This window comes from Monodelphis domestica, chromosome 5 (genome assembly GCF_027887165.1).
Source record: "Monodelphis domestica isolate mMonDom1 chromosome 5, mMonDom1.pri, whole genome shotgun sequence".
NCBI lineage: Eukaryota > Metazoa > Chordata > Mammalia > Didelphimorphia > Didelphidae > Monodelphis > Monodelphis domestica.
This window is the reverse complement of record NC_077231.1, coordinates 149,785,110-149,803,708: the sequence shown is the minus strand read 5'-3', so window position 1 is coordinate 149,803,708 and position 18,599 is coordinate 149,785,110. Positions and strand designations below refer to the sequence as shown.

The 18,599-nt window shown below is 37.8% G+C and overlaps 1 protein-coding gene across 9 annotated transcripts in view; it reads left to right on the top strand.

Moving 5' to 3' along the window:
- BEND7 (BEN domain containing 7) overlaps positions 1 to 18,599 on the top strand; it is a 160,978-nt gene that overhangs the window by 109,137 nt on the left and 33,242 nt on the right. For all 9 annotated transcript variants that reach the window (XR_008912578.1, XM_056800838.1, XM_056800837.1 and 6 more), the window contains one exon: positions 14,341 to 14,460. Coding sequence is in view for 8 of the 9 variants with exons in the window: in XM_056800838.1 (XP_056656816.1) it covers positions 14,341 to 14,460 (120 nt within the window). In the remaining variant the exon portion in view is untranslated. The remainder of the gene's footprint in view (positions 1 to 14,340; positions 14,461 to 18,599) is intronic.

Sequence of the window (18,599 nt, the reverse complement as noted above, 5' to 3'; positions counted from 1 at the left end):
GCATCTCTTGTGCTATAAACAAATGCCTACCCAAATTCTATACAACCCTACTATTCCTACTAGATTTTCCTAAATTCTCTGTTCTATATGGTTCTAGATTTTTAAAAATTTCACTTTTTATTTGAGTGTTATTTTTTTTCACCTAGGGCACAGTTTGCAACCTTAATTTTAATCACATTTACCTATCAAAAATTTTAAGGACAACACCATATGTATTTTATTTATAAATTATAATATTCCAGTAAAAATTATGTGCATTACTTACACAAAAATGAAACTTAAAATGATGAGATAAGCATGAATGATATTCAATTCTAAAGTAAATGTGGAACCATGAGAGAATAGTCCCTAAGCATTTATTCCATTTTACTGCATGCCAGGCACTGTGCAAAATGCAAACATAAATAAAAGGACAATACCCCATGCCCTCAGAGAGCTTACAGCAGGGGAAACAACAGGAAATAGATACATACAAGGTACATGCAGAATAGATGGGAAGTAACCTTGGAGGGAAGACTAGCAGCCAGAGGAACTGGAAAAAGCCTTGTATTTGAGCCAAGTTTTGAAGGAAGCTATAAATTTGAAGAGGAAGAAATAGAATTCCAGGCAGGAGAGAGAAAGCCAGTGCAAAGACCCAGAAATAGATGCTGACCATTATACTAAATGAGATAAATCATAATGACTGGAGCATAAAGTTTGTGTAGAAGAGCAATGTGTAAAAAAAGATTGGAAAAGTAGTAAGTGGTCAGGTTGGGAAGATCTTTAAATGGCAAACAAAGCCCTTTATATTTGATGCTGGAGGTAATAGAGAAGCCCTGGCATTTATGGAGTAGGAATATAGGAGCTAGGTGACATGGTTGGTGACCTACACTTGATGAAAATCACTTTTGTAGCTTTGTGGAACATGGATCAGAGCAGGGACACATGAGTTGAGGGCAATCAATTGGAAGGAAGGCTTTTGCTGTAGGCCAGGTGAAAGGTGATGATCTGTGAGTGAAGAGAGGGAAGGTTTACAAAAGGTGTGATGAAGGCAAACAAAGGCAAAATTTGGCAACTGATTAGATTGTGGGGTGAATAACAATGAAGAATCAAAGATAACATGGAGGTTGCAAATTGAGATGACTGGGAAGGTGGTGGTGCCTTCATCAGTAAAAAGGCTATTCAGAGGAGGTGACAGTTTGGTAGGAAAAGTTAACAGTTCAGTTTGGGATGTTGAACTTTGGACATCCAGTTCAAAATGTTCAGTTGGGCAGTTGATGATGTGGAATTGGAGCTCAAAAAGCTAGGGTTTGACATATAGATCTGGGAGTCATCAGCATAGAGATGGCAATTGAAGAGATTCCAAGAGAAACACCATAGAAAGAAAAGAGAAGAGGGACTAGTGATGGGGATGAAGATTCAGCAAAGGAGACGGAGGAATGGTCAGCTAAGTAGACTAAGAATCCAGAGGAAGTAGTATCCTGAAAACCTAGGAAGGAGTTGTTATCTAGGAGGTGATCAGCAATGTCAGCTGCTACACAGAGGTAGAGGAGGATGAAGCTTGGAAAAAAACTATTCGATTTGGCAACCAAGAGGTTATTGGTAACTTTGGAGAGAGTGGTTTCTGTTAAATGGTGAAGTTAGAAGCCAGATTTCAGAGGGTTTAGAGGGAAGTGAGAGTAGAGAAAATGGAAGCATCAGATACAGGTGACTTTTTCAGAAATTGGGAAAATCATGAAGTTATGTGAAGGCTGGAATGTAGAAGGGAGTCTTTAGGTATGGAGACTAATTAGACTTGTAATTAATCATGTAAGAGGTGACAAGAGCCAGAAATAGGATTGGGACTTTAAGGAGAAGGGGGCAGATGCCAGAGAAGTGGAAGTAGAATTGGGAAGACCAAACAAGACCAAGTACATGGAGTGAGTGGACATAAGTAATTGAAGATGATACCAAGAGTGTGAACCTGGATGCCTGAGAACATGGTGGTGCCTTCAACAGGGAAAGAAGTTTTGGAAGAGGGATGTTTCAGAGAGAAAGGTAATTATAGATCTATGATGTCATCACAACACTTGTAGTTCTGCTCATGCTATTCTCATTTTGTCCCATTCAAAATGAAAAGGTGGGAGGCAGGACACAGGCCACTGCCCCAGAGCACAGAAATCAACCTTTATAGGGGCATGTGCCACAACCATGATGTGATTTAGTGGTCAAGGATGGGTATACTAAACAGGAGTGTTAGTTTTTAACTGTTCTGAGGGACCAATGCTGGGCTTAGAAGGAAGAAGGTGACAGGAGAAGGCAAAGTAGAGAAGTGTTCCTGGATAAAAGTAGATACAGTTTGGCTAGGCTATTGAGGGAAAGGTGGAATAGCCAACTCATATGTGAAAAAAAAACCCAACAACTTCTCCACATAGCTGACAAGTAGTCATTGACCTTTTTCTTGAAGACCTCTTACAGTAAAGAGAAACCCACTACCTCCTGAGACCTCCAATTTCACTTTGGTTAGATGTAATTATTAGGATGCTTTTACTTAGAGGAAGCCCAAATGTTCTTCCTTTCAAGTTCCATTCATTGCTCCTAGTTGTGTTCACTGTGACCAAAGAGAACAGTCTCTTTTCCAGGTGATAGTCCTTCAGATACTGGAAGACAACTATATTTTACCCCTTCCCCAAATCTTCTCTTAAACATCTAAAGTAGTATGAAGTTAACCATCATGGTTGTCCTCCTCTGAGTATTCTCCAACTTCTCAGTGCACTTTTTAAAAATCTGGTACCCAGGACTGAACACAGTAACATATTGTTTGATCATAGGGTACAGTATGAATTAAGTACAGTATGGATTGTTAAGCTAGTCTTGCGAGTGATTATGGAAGAGCCTCTTAAATGCTCTTAGGCTTTGTATGATGAACATAAACTAATCTGCAAAGAGGAGTATTTGGAAACCTCACTATGGAAACCCTCTTCCATTCAGACTTTGGGCTAGACATCCTCCTGATAACATCAAACATCTTTGATGAGCCTATGTCATTACTTGTTATACGACTTTGCTTGTTGCTAATCAGAGCCCTCAGAATGATCTATTATCAAATATTTCAAGGTCCCTCATATGATTTTGAAATATGATGGGGAGATATCCATGTGGGAGAAGAGTCTGTAGGTGGTATTTCGTGTTACCAGATCAAATAGTTAATAACCACTAAGCACAGTGGGATTTTTATATTTTGTGTACCTTTTAGGTAATTGTGTGATGCCAGAAATGTGATACAGTATCTCATTTTAAAAATCTTGTCTTTTCCCTTCTTGTACCCTCATCAAGGACATTTTCTATGCTATTCCCATAAAGCTTCTGTACAAGTGAGAAAATAAGTATTTTAATCCTCCTACTTGTTAATGCCTTCCTCTCCAAAGTTAGGGCAATCTACCTTGTTCAGGTAAAGTTTGAGATAGATAAGCTCTGAGTTACCTTCAACATGAGATCAATGAGTTCTGAAGGAGTGGGATGAAAGCTGCCAAAAGAGGAACCTTTTTTCTCTTGTTCCTTACCTCCATACTATTCTTTTCCTGATGTATAGTACTGCCTTGGGTAATATTAATTGTGATAATAATTATATTTACTATTTATATAGTGCTATCAAGTTTGAAAAGAGCCTTGTAAGTATCTCATCTAGGTGACTAATTCATAAGATGTTATTCCCAATTTGTAAAAAATAAAACTGTGGATTTGGAATTAGAGAGTCCAGATTTACAATCTGGCTTTTCCACTGACAACTTTTGTTAATATAAACATATCATTTCACTTCTCTGGGCCTCAGTTTCTTCACCTGCAAAATTAGGTTTTTGGACTGAGTGATCTCTAAAGTCCTCCTCAGGCAACTAGGCGGCACAGTGACTGCCAGGCCTAGCATCCAGAAGCCTCATCTCCCTGAGTTCAAATCTGGCCTCAGACACCAATTAGCTGAGTGTTCCTGGACAAGTCACTTAACTGCCTCAGTTCCTCATATTTGAAAAATGAGCTGGAGAAGGAGATGGTAAAAGTGCTTGAGTGTCTCTGCCAAGAAAACCCCAAATAGGGTCAGAAGAATCAGACACAACTTTAAGTGTCTGCACGACAACAGCATACTACAGTCCTGATTTCTGCATGGCTAGTTACTTCTAACAAGTCACCTCTTCCCCACAGCCGTGTGGCTCCTGAGGATCTCCTGAGATTGTTTTCTAGCACAGAGCATGGGGCCAGCTGCTTTGTTCTGCTTATTTGGTAACTTAAGTGAAGACCCTCTTTCAGCACTCTTTGATGTGCTACTTGAATCACCAAACTTTTCTGTCTGGCCAAGAGTTAAAACGCTGTCACCAATTCAGAAACCCTGGGCAATTCCTTTCAGCAGCTTAGCAAGGATTTCATCCTAGGTAGAGTTATTCCTGTGAGTCAGACAACTTCATCTTCACCCCTGATTCTTCTAGTGTATTTGCTGAAATTAATTTTTTTGAAAACCTTTGACAAAATTCCATACAGTCTGCCTTGTAGTCAGAAAGATCAGCATAGTCAGAGAGGATGGCCAGGGCACAGCATTCTGGAACAGCCCGTGGAGCAGGCGGCAGAGGGCATCCATGGTCGTGTTAAACGCCCCTCCACTACAGCAGACCTTGCTCACCCGCCAGTAGTTTAGCCTCATTTTTACATATTTGTGGGAGGTTATTCAAATGAATATCAACATCAAGGAAAAGTCGTTATTCACATATAGATCAAGATGAAAATCTGCTCTTTCTCTTGTTATTTGACACATTTTTCTTTAGTATCAAAGGATACTAAATCTAGTGGGAGCTGCCTACTTTTTTATTTAGTGTTATTGTTGGCCTTATTCCAGTTCTTCAGGTTATTTGGAGTTGTTTAAAATTAGCCTTTGTTTCTCCATAATTGTATTGAAATAGAAAGGGGGAGGCAACTTCAGTTAATAACCTATTGCATTCTGAGGACAAATGCAAATTGTTCTACTATGGTTTTTAATGACCCACTATTAACATAGTCAGAACACAGTGCATTAATGCAGTACTTCTTTTCACATCATTACTCCTAATGGAACTGTTACAGGCATAATAACTCGACCTTTTGCTATAGTTTCAAATGGCAAGAATATCTTTGCTTATTCAATACCTCTATTCATGTGGCATATTGAGTCATTCAGATCAATATAATGAAAATCTTTTAGTCTTGTTCTTAGGGCTCATCTATATAAGGGGAATGGAAGGTGGGATAAACAGTCTTTAGTAGTCAGAGCTAGTTGAATGTTTCTTTGAAGTTAGAATGCAAATTTTGAGCTACAATGTCTGTAAGATACAGAGTCATCATTTGTGTGGTGTATGTAATGTGACGATTCCAAGGATCTCAGACGGAGATCCAGGAGGTAGTTTTTTTCCCCCTGGCTTCACTATGGAAACTACAGAGGACTTTAACTGAGAAGAGAAAATAAAAACTAACTAGGGATTCTAGGCTTTCTAAAAGAGTGTCTTAATGACTATGCTCAGGATGTGATAAAAAAATATCAGGTTTGGAACAGTTCATGGAGCAGGGTGTAGTGTAGAAGACATTCCAGAGCCTTCATCTCTAATGCTCCTAAACTTAATCCTGAATACTGAGAGCATCCAGAAGTTGATATATTTTAGGTGCTTTAAGGGGGTAGAGTAGTGAGTGAGTTAATTTTGACCTCACTAATTAAAAATCTATAATTATGGGGATAAAGCCGAGGCATTTCCCTGTCTAGTCATGATATCTCAGTAAATATGTTGTATGTCTAAAGGGAGAGTAGAAATGTTTATATGCAGAAGAAAAACATTATTTTCAAGCAAATAATTGTCCATACACAAATAATAAGCTAAATGTCCATTTTCCCCACATTAATCTATTTAAACTAAGTCTGCAGAAATTTTGCAATCTGGCTTCCATACTCACCACTCTACTGAAGCAGTTCTCTCCAAGATGTCTAATTATTTTTTGTCACCAGAGCCAGTGACTTTTTTTTTGGACCCTTTTTCCTTCTCTGCAGTATCTGATGCTGATGACTACTCTATTTTTTTTTCTTCTTCACTGACATATGCAATAGAATTATTTATTGGTTCTACTCCTACTTCTCTTGAACCCAAAAAGACATCCCCTATAAGAAAGAACAAAAAAGAAATTGAAAAGTAGCATCAACAATGCTAAGCAACACACACCAATTAAGTATGACTGTGTACGAAATGTTCTATCCCCTGCCCCATTGAACCCCATTCCTGGCATAAGCAAAAAGTCAAAAATTTTGTAATCTAGTGCATACAAGATGAGGGGAGTCACATAACACTAAAGTTTCAAATGACCAAAATAGTGGTACCATTGACAGAAGAGTAGATTGCATAACCAAGAGAACATTATATACAGCAACATAAATAGTGTTTTGTTTGCAGTATGACTTGTATATGCCCACCTCCAGAGAAAGAACTGTATAATAGAAAACATAGCAATACAAACATAGCAAGACATGGTTTTATATATATACATATATATTTTTTTTAAATGATGCTTTTGATAGTACAGGAAGGCGAGGGAGAGATAACTGGCAATTTTAATGGAACAATAAACAAATCAGTTTTTTTAAAAAAAGAAGATAAGTTATTTGGAATATAATGATTTTCAAATGTGTAAAGATGTCTTATAGTTGATTGGAGGTTTCCTCAAACTCAGCAGAGAGTCTGGGGCCTAGAAGTAGAGACTTTGCTCTCATAGATTGAGAAGAGACATTGAAGCAATGAGACTGAATAAAACTGCCAAGGAAGAGAGTATAAAAGAGGAATTCTTAACCTTCTTTTGTGTCATGGACTCCATTTGGCAGTTTGGTAAAGCATATGGACTCCTTCTTAGAATAATGTTTTAAAAATACATAAAACACAAATCTACAAAGGAAACCAATTTTTAAAGTATTTTTTAAAAGACAACCAAGTTCATAGGTCCCAGGTCAAGAACACAAAGTAAAAAGAAAGAAGAAAAGAGAGCTGAAGACAGAACTTTGGAAAATACTCAATTAAGAAGTAAGGAAATTCATGGTGAAATGGATTCAGAGTGCAAAGTGAAACATATTTTATTTCTCTTTTTTTTCTTCCTTTCTTTCACACAGCTAATATGAGAATTTCCTTTGCACAACTATCCATATTTGTAATGTTTTTTTTTTCCTTTTCGATGGTTGGTGGAATGGGAGGAGAGAGGAAGAGAATTTGGAACAATTTAGCAGCTTGTAATATTTTTTCCTTTGTTCTTGAATTTGGCTATAACATTCTTGGGTGTTGTCAATTGGGAATTAAATGCAGGAGGTGATTGTAGATTCTTTCAATCTCCACTTTTCACTCTTGTTTGAGAATATTGGGGCAGTTTTCTTGGATAATTTCCTATAGAATGATGTCCAGGTTTTTTCTTTTGTCATGATTTTCCATTAGTCCAATAATTCTTAAATTGTCTCTCTTGGATCTATTTTCCAGGTCTGTAGTTTTGTCAATGGGGTGTTTCACATTTTTCTCAATTTTTTTCATTCTTTTTATTTTGTTTTATAGACTTTTGCTGCCTTGCTTCTAGTTGTTGGATTCTAATTTTCAAAGACTGAATTTCATCCCTGGCTTTTTGGTCATCCTTCTACTTCTGGTCAGATTTTCTTTGTAGGTCATCTTTCACCTTCTTTGCCTCATTTACAAGCTGGTCAATTCTGGCTTTAAAGACATTATTTTCTTGTTTTAGTTCATGTGTCTCTGTTTCTAGATGACTTATTTTTCTTTTTAAGTTCTTTTCCCAATTGTCTTCAGCCTCTCTTAATTATTTTTTGAATTGTGTTTTGAGTTCTTCCAAAGCCTATGTCCAATTCATTGGAATTTCTGTGGTTTTTTTTTTCTTGTGTTCCTTGGTCCTCCTCTGTTCCATTTGTTCTTTGTTCATTAACTAGATAGAAGCTGTTGACTGTAATTTCTTTTTCTGTTGTTTACTCATATTTTTTCCTTCTTTACCCCCTTGTCATTGGATGTAATCTTGCTCCTCTGATTTGCTAGATCTGTGGGTTTGGGCTATTCTGTCCTGAAGGGGCTTCTTCTCTGATCTGCTGTTTGGTCAGGTAGTCTGATCTTCCCCAGCTGACGGCAGAACCTGAAGGTGTAGGTAAAAGTATGGAGGCTGAAGGGAGTTGTGCTTCCCGCCCTCTTACAAGGTATTCTATAGTGGTTGCAGCCTTCTTCCAGGGAACTTAGTCCACAAGGCTCTCAGTGGAGTCAGTGGGGGAAGGGTATTGGAGATTGAGCTTCCCTACCCTCAGAAAGCTTATCTGCCCTATTGATAGGCTAGATTAAGCTAGGGCAGAGCTGAAATGTAGAGCTAGATGTGCCCCAATGCCAAAACCTCTAGAAGCCAAGGCCCAAGATGGAGAGTCGTGGCTGTGACTAGGCTGCCTCCCCTTTGTGCCGCTCCTCCAACTGCCTCAATGCCTTGAGCCTGGCACAGCTGTGCCAGCAAGGCACTCCCTCTAGTCTAGCACCCTTGCCCATCTAGAGATTCCAGCAACCACTGGAGACTCAGCACATTAGGTAGGGAAGGGGTCCTCGGACCTTCCTTCTTCCTTTCCCTTGTAACTGAGAGTTCAAGAATTCAGGCTTTTTTTTTTTTTTGGTGTATCTTTTAAGTTGAATCAAATAGGAGGGTCCCCCAGCTCTGTCCTGATGTTAGATTTGGTTTTCTGTCCCCTCAAATCACTTTGTTTTTGATTGGTATGGAAGGATATTCAGAGAGGTCTGGACTTTTGCTTCATATAAGCAGCCATCTTGACTCTGCCCCAATTTGAAACAATTTAAAGAAAAAGAAGCCAAAAAAAAGATAAGAAGGAAATGGGACAATTAGAAAGGTATGAGAATCAGGAGAATGTAGTGTTAAGAGAAGATGAAATATCTAGAAGAAGAGGATAATGAATAGTGGTAAATAATAGAAAGAGATAAAGGAATATAAGGGCCAAAAAACCCATTGGACTTGACATTGAAGAGTTCATTTGTAGAGATAAGTGATCAAAGCATAAGAAAAACATTTCTCAATTGTAAAGTGTTAGTAACTATACGAAAGAATATTCCATATCATTTATGGTGAGAGAAACAAATCAAAACAACCCTGAGGTTTTACCTCACACCTAGCAAATTGACAAAGATAACAAAAGATGGGAATAGTCCATTTTGGAGGGGTTGTGAAAGGACAAACACACAAATTCAGCATTGGTGGAGCTGTAAATTGGTGTAACCATTCTGGAAAGCCATTTGTTGTTGTTCAGTCGTTTTTTAATTGTGTCCAACTCTTCATGATCCCATCTGGAATTTTATTGGCAAAGATACTAGAATGATTTACCATGCCCTTCTCCAGTTCATTTTTACAGATGAGGAAAATGAGGCAAACAGGTCACATAGCTAGTACATGTCTGAGACTAGATTTGAACTCAAGTCTAAATCACTTCAGGTTCACTGCTCTATTTATTGTGCCACTTGTCTGCCCAAGGCAAGTATAGAAGACTATTTTTATGAAAAAGACCCGTGATTTCTAGTGGACTTCAAGTTCAATATAAGTGAACAGGGCATCCAAGAATGCTAACCCAGGCCTTGGAACATTAAGACAGTCATAATATCTGGTACAAGGGAGGTCACCCTTAACTCTGCTCTATTCAATTGGCCTCTGGCATGCTGGGTTCAGTTATAAGGGGGGGGTGTTGCACCTTAGGGAAGATATCAGGAACCTATAGAAGAAGGCAACTGGGACCCAGGCACCTGAGAATCATTGAAAGGAAAGGAAGACTTGTAGTTGGTCAGCCTTTCCAATTTGTTGGCACTTTACTGTGCTCAAAATGTCCAATGTTCAGTGACACTGGACTCCTTGCTGTTCCATCTCCCAGCTCTGAGCATTTTTAACAGTTCTTCATCTTTCTGAAAATGTTCTCCACCCTCTTCACTGCCTTTAGGCTTCCCTGACTTCCTTCAAGGGCCATCTACAATTTTGTCTTCAATAGGAAGCCATTGCTCATCTCTCTTAATTCTGGGCTTCCCATAGCTTGTGTGCACATAGTTGTTTGTGTGCTCTGCCCTCTTCCTCCTTAGACTGCGAGCTCCTTGAGTGCAAGACTATTTTTGCCATTCTTTATATTCTCCAGTAGAGTACCTGACACATAGCAGGTGCTAATGAATGTTTGTGACTGACTACTGGAGTGGAATTTACAGACTATTTGAGTAAACACTAGTTCCAATTTCGAGTTTGCAATTGAAGAGAGTTGTGGATTCTGACATGTACCTGATTAAAAAAAAAAAAAGATTTCAGGGGGTCCAGATGCAGAACAGATAGATGCTCTTGGATTAAAAGTCCACAGAAGAAATCAGCTTATTAAAGAGGAGAAGCTTTCAAGAATGAAAAGTTTTGAGAAGCCATTCTGTAATTAGGTAAAAGGAAGTTGCTAAAGAGATCATTGTGGATGAATAGAGAAACTGTCAACCCATGTAAATTTTTAAAAGACATTCAGAAAATAGAAGCAAGATCAAGAAACCGAATAAATATAAATGTATAACATGGCCCTACAAAACTAGTTCAGAATGAGCTGAAGGAATCAGAGATCACTAAAAATGGCCAAAAGGGTGAGGAGACTTGTTTTTTTGTTTTAACTATGTTAGGAGAAAGAACAGAATAAAAAAGTGATAAAGCCATTCATAGTAGGTGAGAAAATGATAATAGACAATGGAGAATATAGAACTACTGAACTCCTAAGTTTCCCTCTATTTCATCTTTCCCCCTAAAACAAAACAAACCAAAACAAAGCAATATTTGGCCAAGGAAACACGGGGGGTGGAGAGGACGGGGGGACTGATACCCAAGATAGTAAGGAGATAAAGAACATTCAGTTGCCTTTGATAAATTCAAGATGAACTGCACTCCAGGGTACCAAAAGAACCGATGGACGTGATTTCTGAATCACAGCCACTGATCTTTAATAGTGGTCACCTAGGTCTGGAATGCATTCCATCTTGACTTCTGAAGAATCTATCAATTCCTTCAGAGCACAGGTCAGAAGCTTCTCATTGCATGAAGACTCTCCCAAATCCATTTCATACCACCTAACTGATTAGCATTCTGTTCCTCTTGAAATGACTTTGTATTTGTGCATATGAAGCATCCTCCATGTAGAATGTAAGCTGCTAAAGCACACAGACTACCTCATTTTGTCTTTGTACTCATCATGCTTAGTGTAGTACTTTGTATAGACTCATATTAGGCACTTAATAAATGATTGTTGAATTGTATTTTGGAAAAATAGAGAGCTTACACAGACTTAGAGGATAAAGGCCCTGATTTTTAAAAAGAGGGAAAGAAGAAGAAAATGTAATCTTTTAACTATAGACCAGTGAGCTTGACTTTGATTCCTGAAAAAAAAAATCTAAAATATATTAGCAAATGGATGATTATTGAACATCAAAAAAAAAAATCATCACAAAGAACCAGCAACGCTTAATCAAGAACAGGTCAGGCCAACAAGGAGAACAATTTATGGTAACAAGAACATTGCAAAGTCAGTAAACTCTGATCAGCACTGTGATCCTTGACAATTCCAGAGGACTCATGGTGAGACATGGTCCCTACCTCCAGACAGACTCAGAGTACGGATCAAAGCATATGTTCTAATACTTCTTTATTTTTTTTAATTTGGCTAATTTGAGAATTTGTTTTTTATGACAATATATATTTTGGTAATGGACCTTGTTTTTCTTGCTTTCTAAATGGGGAGGGAAGGTGGAACAGGAGAATTTCAAACTGAAAATAAAATAAAATTGGGAGCAAAAAAGAACAGATAATGACTGACAAACATAGTTTCTTTTTGTGTTAGTAGGTAGTCAGGTCAGGAGAATTCTGTTTAGAGAATATAGTTTAGGTAAACATTTTAGTTAAGCATTTGGGGAAGGTCCCTTATACTAATGACACAAATACAGTTAAGTAGGGCCAGAACTGGTTGATTGTACAGACCCAAAGACTACTCATTAATGATTCTATGGCAATTTGGAAAGAGAACCTAGTAGAATACCCTAGAGATCTGTGTATATTTCTGTGCAATTGAGTATTTTAAGCAGTATCCTGGGTAAAGGAACAGAGGACACTTAAAATTATAGATTAGGGAAAGACAGCCAGCAGAGGGATAGTTAACATATGAAAGGAAAGAGTCTGAATCCCAAAAAATCTCAGCTGATGTGTTTATTAGGTCAATTAGAGTAAGATGAAATTCAATAAATGCAAAATCTTATACTTGGGCTCAAAAATCAACTATACCACTACCAGAATTCTGAGAAAAGAATGAGGGTTTTATATGTTCCTTATGTATTGACAATGAATAAGAAAGCTAGCAAAAAAAGAAAGCTCAGATGATACTAGACTGTATTTTTAAAAAGGCAGTGTGCACAAAATAATTTCTGTCTCCCAGAATTTGTCTTCCTTCATGGTTTAGCTCAAATTCCACCTTTTCTGTTCATTCTTCTATGATACCACCAGTTAGTAATATTTACCTCTTTATATTACCTTGTTAGTTATATATAGTGTCATATTCCCCTCATCCCATCTAGTAGAACAGAAACCATTTGTCTTTGAATTCTCAACCCCTAGCATAATGCCTTCTGCTAGTAGGTGCTTAGTAATTGTGTTGATTGATAATTACATCACAAACATAAAAGTCTTGAGTTAATGACACTTTATGTTATACTTTTTATGCCTTATCTTGTAAGCCCATTTCACTGTTCTACTTGTTGAAAACTTGTGGGAGAATCCACCTTGTATAAAAAATAATAAGATCTCTGTAGGGAACATAATCACAAATAAGAAAGATAACCCAAGTTAGACAGCTAATTCTATGTGAACATAAAATAAAGCAAATGAAAAATCATAGCTCAAATGTATAAAATTTTAATTTTAGGTGGCAGGAATAAAGAAATAAAAAGCTAAGATTAAAAAAATTAAGTGTAGCTCAACATTGTTATTTGCAAATATTGTATAGTGAAATGATAGATTAAAAGCGAAGTTTTAACTCTGTATGGGGGCAAGGGAGCAGGGATTGGAGGGTGTGTGTGCATTGTTTCTGGATACAGACATAAGAGGGTAGTTAGAAGCCACATATGAACCAGAAAGCCTTCATGAACATCATGCTGTAACAAGATCATGACATATAATCACCAGGGCGGCACTCAGAGCATACTTCCAAATGCTGTATGATTTGTGATTTCATCTACCACTACCAGGAAGCTCTTAGACTTATACCTGCTTTGATCATTGTAATTATATAGGACACTAGTAAGAGCAACCAGAAAAAAAATAGTTTGAACCATTCATGCTATAAAACTGAATGTGTAGCCCAAAGAACACAGCTGGTGATATTGGGATAGAAAGCAATCTTCTTTATAAACTAAAATTATCATCCTTTTATCGCCTAACTATATATTGTAGTTCAACAGACTGCCACTTTTTGACCCAATGAGTGTTAACTTGAAAAGACTGAGTTATCAGTACCCTAGAAGTAAAATAGAAAGCAAAAGTGGTCAACAATAGTTCCTTTATCTGTGATAGTACTACTACCTGCTGCTATAATCAAAGAATTTTCTTTCAAGGCTTTTATCTTATATGATTCACCATAGTTTCTATCTTGCTTGATTGGACAGCTCTTTCCTAGAAGCTAGCGTAATAAGGTGCTAACAGTTTACTCAAAATAGATTTGGAACTTTTATATGTCTGGCATCAGGAGGAAGATTTTTAAAAGCTACACTGTACAGCACAATTGCATTTTCATTTAATCTGAATGATGATTGAGCTGGTATGATGTCACTATAAAAACAGTATCAGGGAGATTTTTTTTTTGCATAATTTTTTTGAGATTGTTCTGCCAAGCTTCCATTTGTACCGAGATGACACTTGAATTTTTCCCCATACCAAAGATGCTCAATTCATTAAAAGACACTATCCTTCTGGTAATTTTGCCAAGAGGTTTGTTTGACCATTTTTGGTTCCTAGTACTACTTTTCTGCCTTGACTGTAAGACAGGTGCCAACTAGATACTGGGACATTTGCAGCATGAAACCATATCAGTTACTTAATAATGGCAACTAATTCTACTGGAACAAAGAAAGGTTTGGCCAAAAGTTCATTCTTTTCTACCTTAGCCAAAGAGATACAGGTAGACAATGTAATTCTCAGCCCTAAGCAGAATTCACATCTGTTGTTTTGAGAATTTTTTTTTTTTAGTTTTTGACCATACTCTTTCATATATCTTCCTTGCCATGTCATTTAACATTGTATTATATTTCCTTTCAGTCTTCACAGAAAAATACTGCACTGCTAACCATGTGGATAAACTTCCTGGCCCAAGAGACTGGGTACAGATTCTACAAGATCAAATTAAACTGGCCAGAAGAAGGTTAAAAAGAGGCTCAGGTATGCTCTGGCTCAGGAAAGCCATTTCTGGAACTTACTGCTGAAACTCAAGTCTTTGGATCAGTCAATCAACAAACATTTATTAAGCATTATTTACCAACTCCTGGGCTAGACTTGGGCAGAAGCAAGTCAGCCCTCTCCTTCAAGGACCCTACATTCTCTTAGGGGAGGTAACATGTAGAAAACAGATCCAGAACAAGCTGGTTTTTGAGGAGAGAACATTAAAATCTGGGAGGGGGAAAGCAGGAAAAAACATGTAGAAGGTGGTTCTTGAGCTGAGTCTTGGAGAAAGTATATTTGATGACATTTTATTTTTGGTTTCTTTTTAAATGCAGCGCTAAGATATGTTTTGGGGTGATGAGAGTCTTTATATATGATTTCATTAGTATAGGAAACTCACACCAACAAATCTGCGAATGCTGGGAGAGTTGTCCAGGCACTGGCAGGTTGGCAGAGGTGTGCCCTGAGCCAAGGGCACAGCAATGAGGATGTAGAAAAGGGGAGCAGCTGGATAGTCCCCATTCACAAGCCCCTGGAATCCACAGAGACAGATTAGCGAAGCAGAATCACAAGGAATTCTGTTTGACAGAGGTTTGGACAAATCACAAAGATGAGGTCAGCCAGCTCCGGGCCAGGCTTAGAATGGACATGCAGCTCTTCAGCCCTGGAGTGGGACAGACAGCTCAGCCATAAAATCAGCTGGAAATCCAGGCCTGGCCTCTTTTCAGCACCCCCCCTCCCATTTCCTTTGCTGTGGATTTGCCTCTGATACAAAATACAGTCTCCTTGAGGTCAGGAACTGTTTCATTTCTTTCTTTGCCTTTCCAGTGGAGCCTAGTACAATACTTGATAGGGGCTAATACAATAGAGGCTTAATAAATGTTTGTTGAATGATTTTTTTAAAAATTGTAGTTGAGTGGTCTTTTAAAACAAATAAACCTGTTAACATAGTGTACATAATTTGTTTTTATATAAAAAGCTTGTTCAAATGAATTCTTAATTCTTGAAATAGTAAAAATCACATTATTTGCTTTTAATATCATGATTATTGTTGTCTACCAATCTCATTTGTAGTTTGATGCACTTTATTTATAAAAAGTACCTTCTTTTTTATTCTTATTATCCTGAGTTTGCATGGACTTAGGAAAGATATATAGTATTAATTGTTTAAATTTTTTAAAATGTGATTTAACTCAAGTCCATATTTTTTTGTGTTCCAAATAGTGTCCCTAGAATTATTCTTGAAGGACTATCAAGCATTTAATAAGTAAGCTTGATTAAATTGTGACTGTGAGATTTAGAGTTTCTTCTACAGATGTATTTTCCCAGAGTGTAAATAATGAAACTCTCCAAAGAATTGCCCTTAGTTCAGTTTTCACCCATTAGTGGTTCTCCCATTTGAGCAGAAATTACCAGTTAGGAGGTTGATTCTATCTAGAGGAGTTCATTGATTATCTTATAAGATGTAGTAGCCAGCAATAAGGCATATCAAGAGGGAAAGGTGACCTGCCTTTGTCCTAAGGAATTTTCTAAGAGGTTCATCAATATGAAAACTTCAGGAACTGTGTTGGCTACAGACCTCAAAGAGTTTTTCAGTGTGAAATCTCCTTTAGGGTTTTATTCCACTATTTTTAAAAACAGGCATTTTTAGGTTTTTAAATTTTTTTGCCTATTTCAAAATAGATAAAATAGGTTTTTAAAAATAGGCATATTTTGGGGTGCTTAAAATTTTTTGACAAACCTTTATTTTCCCTGCTCTGCCTCAGACCTCAGAAATGATCTAGTCTTACTCACACTTTAGAAGAATCCTTTTAAAGACATTCTCAGTAGGTGGACATCAAGATTTTTCTTGAAGACGTCTTGCATGGGGGAACCTACTGTGTCCTGAGTCAACCCATTTCACTTTTGGATAGTTGTAATTGTTTATAAGACTTTCCATCTAGGAAAATATCTTTTTTTTTTCAACTTTTACCCAATGCCCCTAAGACCAAACAGAAGTCTTATCTCACTGGAGCCAAGGAAAGCTAATTTAATGGTTTCAGCAATGTTATTTTGTTCGATATTATGTCCCCTCAGCTCTTAGACCCCCACAGAAGATTTCCAGTATTAGGTCAGCATAAGTTGTTGACTTCAGAAAATTCCATCTCTGAATTTAAGTTGGTATTGGCACTGACTAAATTCTTCCCAGGAAATCTTGGAGTTTGCTGTCACAAACCACTAGAAAATTATAATTTTCTTCATTTTCCATAACTGTATGAGAACCTAATGAATGATAAAAAAAAAAAAAACTTCTGTTTTCTTAGTGAATGGCAATTGCATTTTGCTTGGGGGAAAAAAGGTTTCAAATGCATAAGTTCCAAAAGTAAGCTCAAAGTTTACATAGTTAACATAAAGGAGACCTGGGTGTAGGCATAAAAGGAGAAAAAAGTAAAATTTACCAATAGAAATGACCCTATAACATCAGCCAGTAATCAGTCATCCATCAGGACTTCTGGTTCCAGTTATGCAAAAAAAAATCTGTATGACAAAGATAGCCAATTAACTTCTGGGCCAGAGTTTCTTTCTTTATAATGCAGTTTAGGATAATATTTGTCCCAGCCCGCCTTCCTCCCAGGAGCAAAGTAAGATAAATGGGAAAATATGTGATCCACTGGAGCTCCTTGGGAGATAAGTGCTGTATCAGTCCAGAATGCTGCTATTACTGATTTAACTTAAATGCTGCAGAGACCACCCAGAGAGGGGAAAGAGAATATATTGTGTTCAAGAGCACCTGCTTCTAGCCACAGAAAGATGTTAGCAGTCTCTAAAGTGTTGGAAGAATATTCATTTCAAGGCAAATCCTTGGTGGTAGAGGTCATAAAGAAAGGAGATATATTGGAGTGGAATATTCCTTAGAGACAGGATCAGCCTTGCTGTCAATAGGAAATATGGTTGAAATAATAAACTTTTTAAAAATTTTTGCTTAGCCTACTTTTGAGATCTATTAAATTATTTGGCATCTTTTCTTGCAGCTTCTTTAAAGTCCCAGTTCCTCTGTTGCCCCACAAAATCCTCCTTCCTTTTTTGGATCCATAGTATTCTATAGGCCCTGTATTTTCATTTCTGCACAGCCTCTCCAAAAAAAGACCAGTGTTCCATCCCCTCCTCCATTCCCATGCTTTCAAGGGGGAAAAAAAAGCCAGAGGGAGGGGGAATAGCTAGGGAGCACTCCTGTGAGCCTCTCAGTGATCTTATTAATGCTAAGTATGCCATAGCTACCAAACGAATAGGCCTTCTCCCGTCCTTTTAGAGCGCCACAGACGGGGGCTCGTGTGCTCAGCAGCCTCGGCCATCAGGGAGCTTCTCCTCCATGGCCCATGCCAGGAAGGACATGTTCCTGTACGTTGCTGAGAGCCTCCAGGGCAGCCGGGCCAGAAGGGGGAATGTTCTCCTCGTGTAGCGCCTGGGTCAGGGCCATGGCTGAACAAAGAGACGTTGCTTATCTATAGTGACTGGGCAGGGGTTAAGTTTTTTCTCCCATCATTCTTGTCCCTCATTCTCCTCAAAAGGAACCAGTATGGAATCCCTGAAATGGGACGGAGCCTCTGCGGATGCCACTATTATTTTCTTCGGTAGGGGTTCGGTAGGAATATTTTCAGAAAGCCCCAACAGATACCGAGAGGATTGGGCCTAAGCATTGTTTTCCTTAGTACTTCTCTCATGAGTATTTTCAATTTGAATGATAATATAATCACTATATCAAACATTCTCCTCAACTTCAACCTCATTTATCATGTTTGGCTCAGTTCCTGGAATTAGATACAGACTCTGACTGGGCAAGCTAATCAACAAACTGCTCAAGAAAGCCTACGCTGCTTCTCGAAGAGAAAAAAAAAGCAAAAAACTTGCCCTGCCCAGACTTTGAAAGGTTGTTATCCTAATCCAAATAGAAATTCATTTGGGGCTCTCATCATATGTAATATATTTTTTCTATAACTGGAATGATTCCTTTCCTGGTGTGTGTGCGTATGTGTATATGTTTTATCATTTTCATTAGATTATTACCTCAGATCTGAGACCACAATTTTTTTATTTGTGTTAGATCTGAGAGTAAAGCTGTCACTGCTATTAAATTTTTATTGGCCTTGTTCAATCTTTTC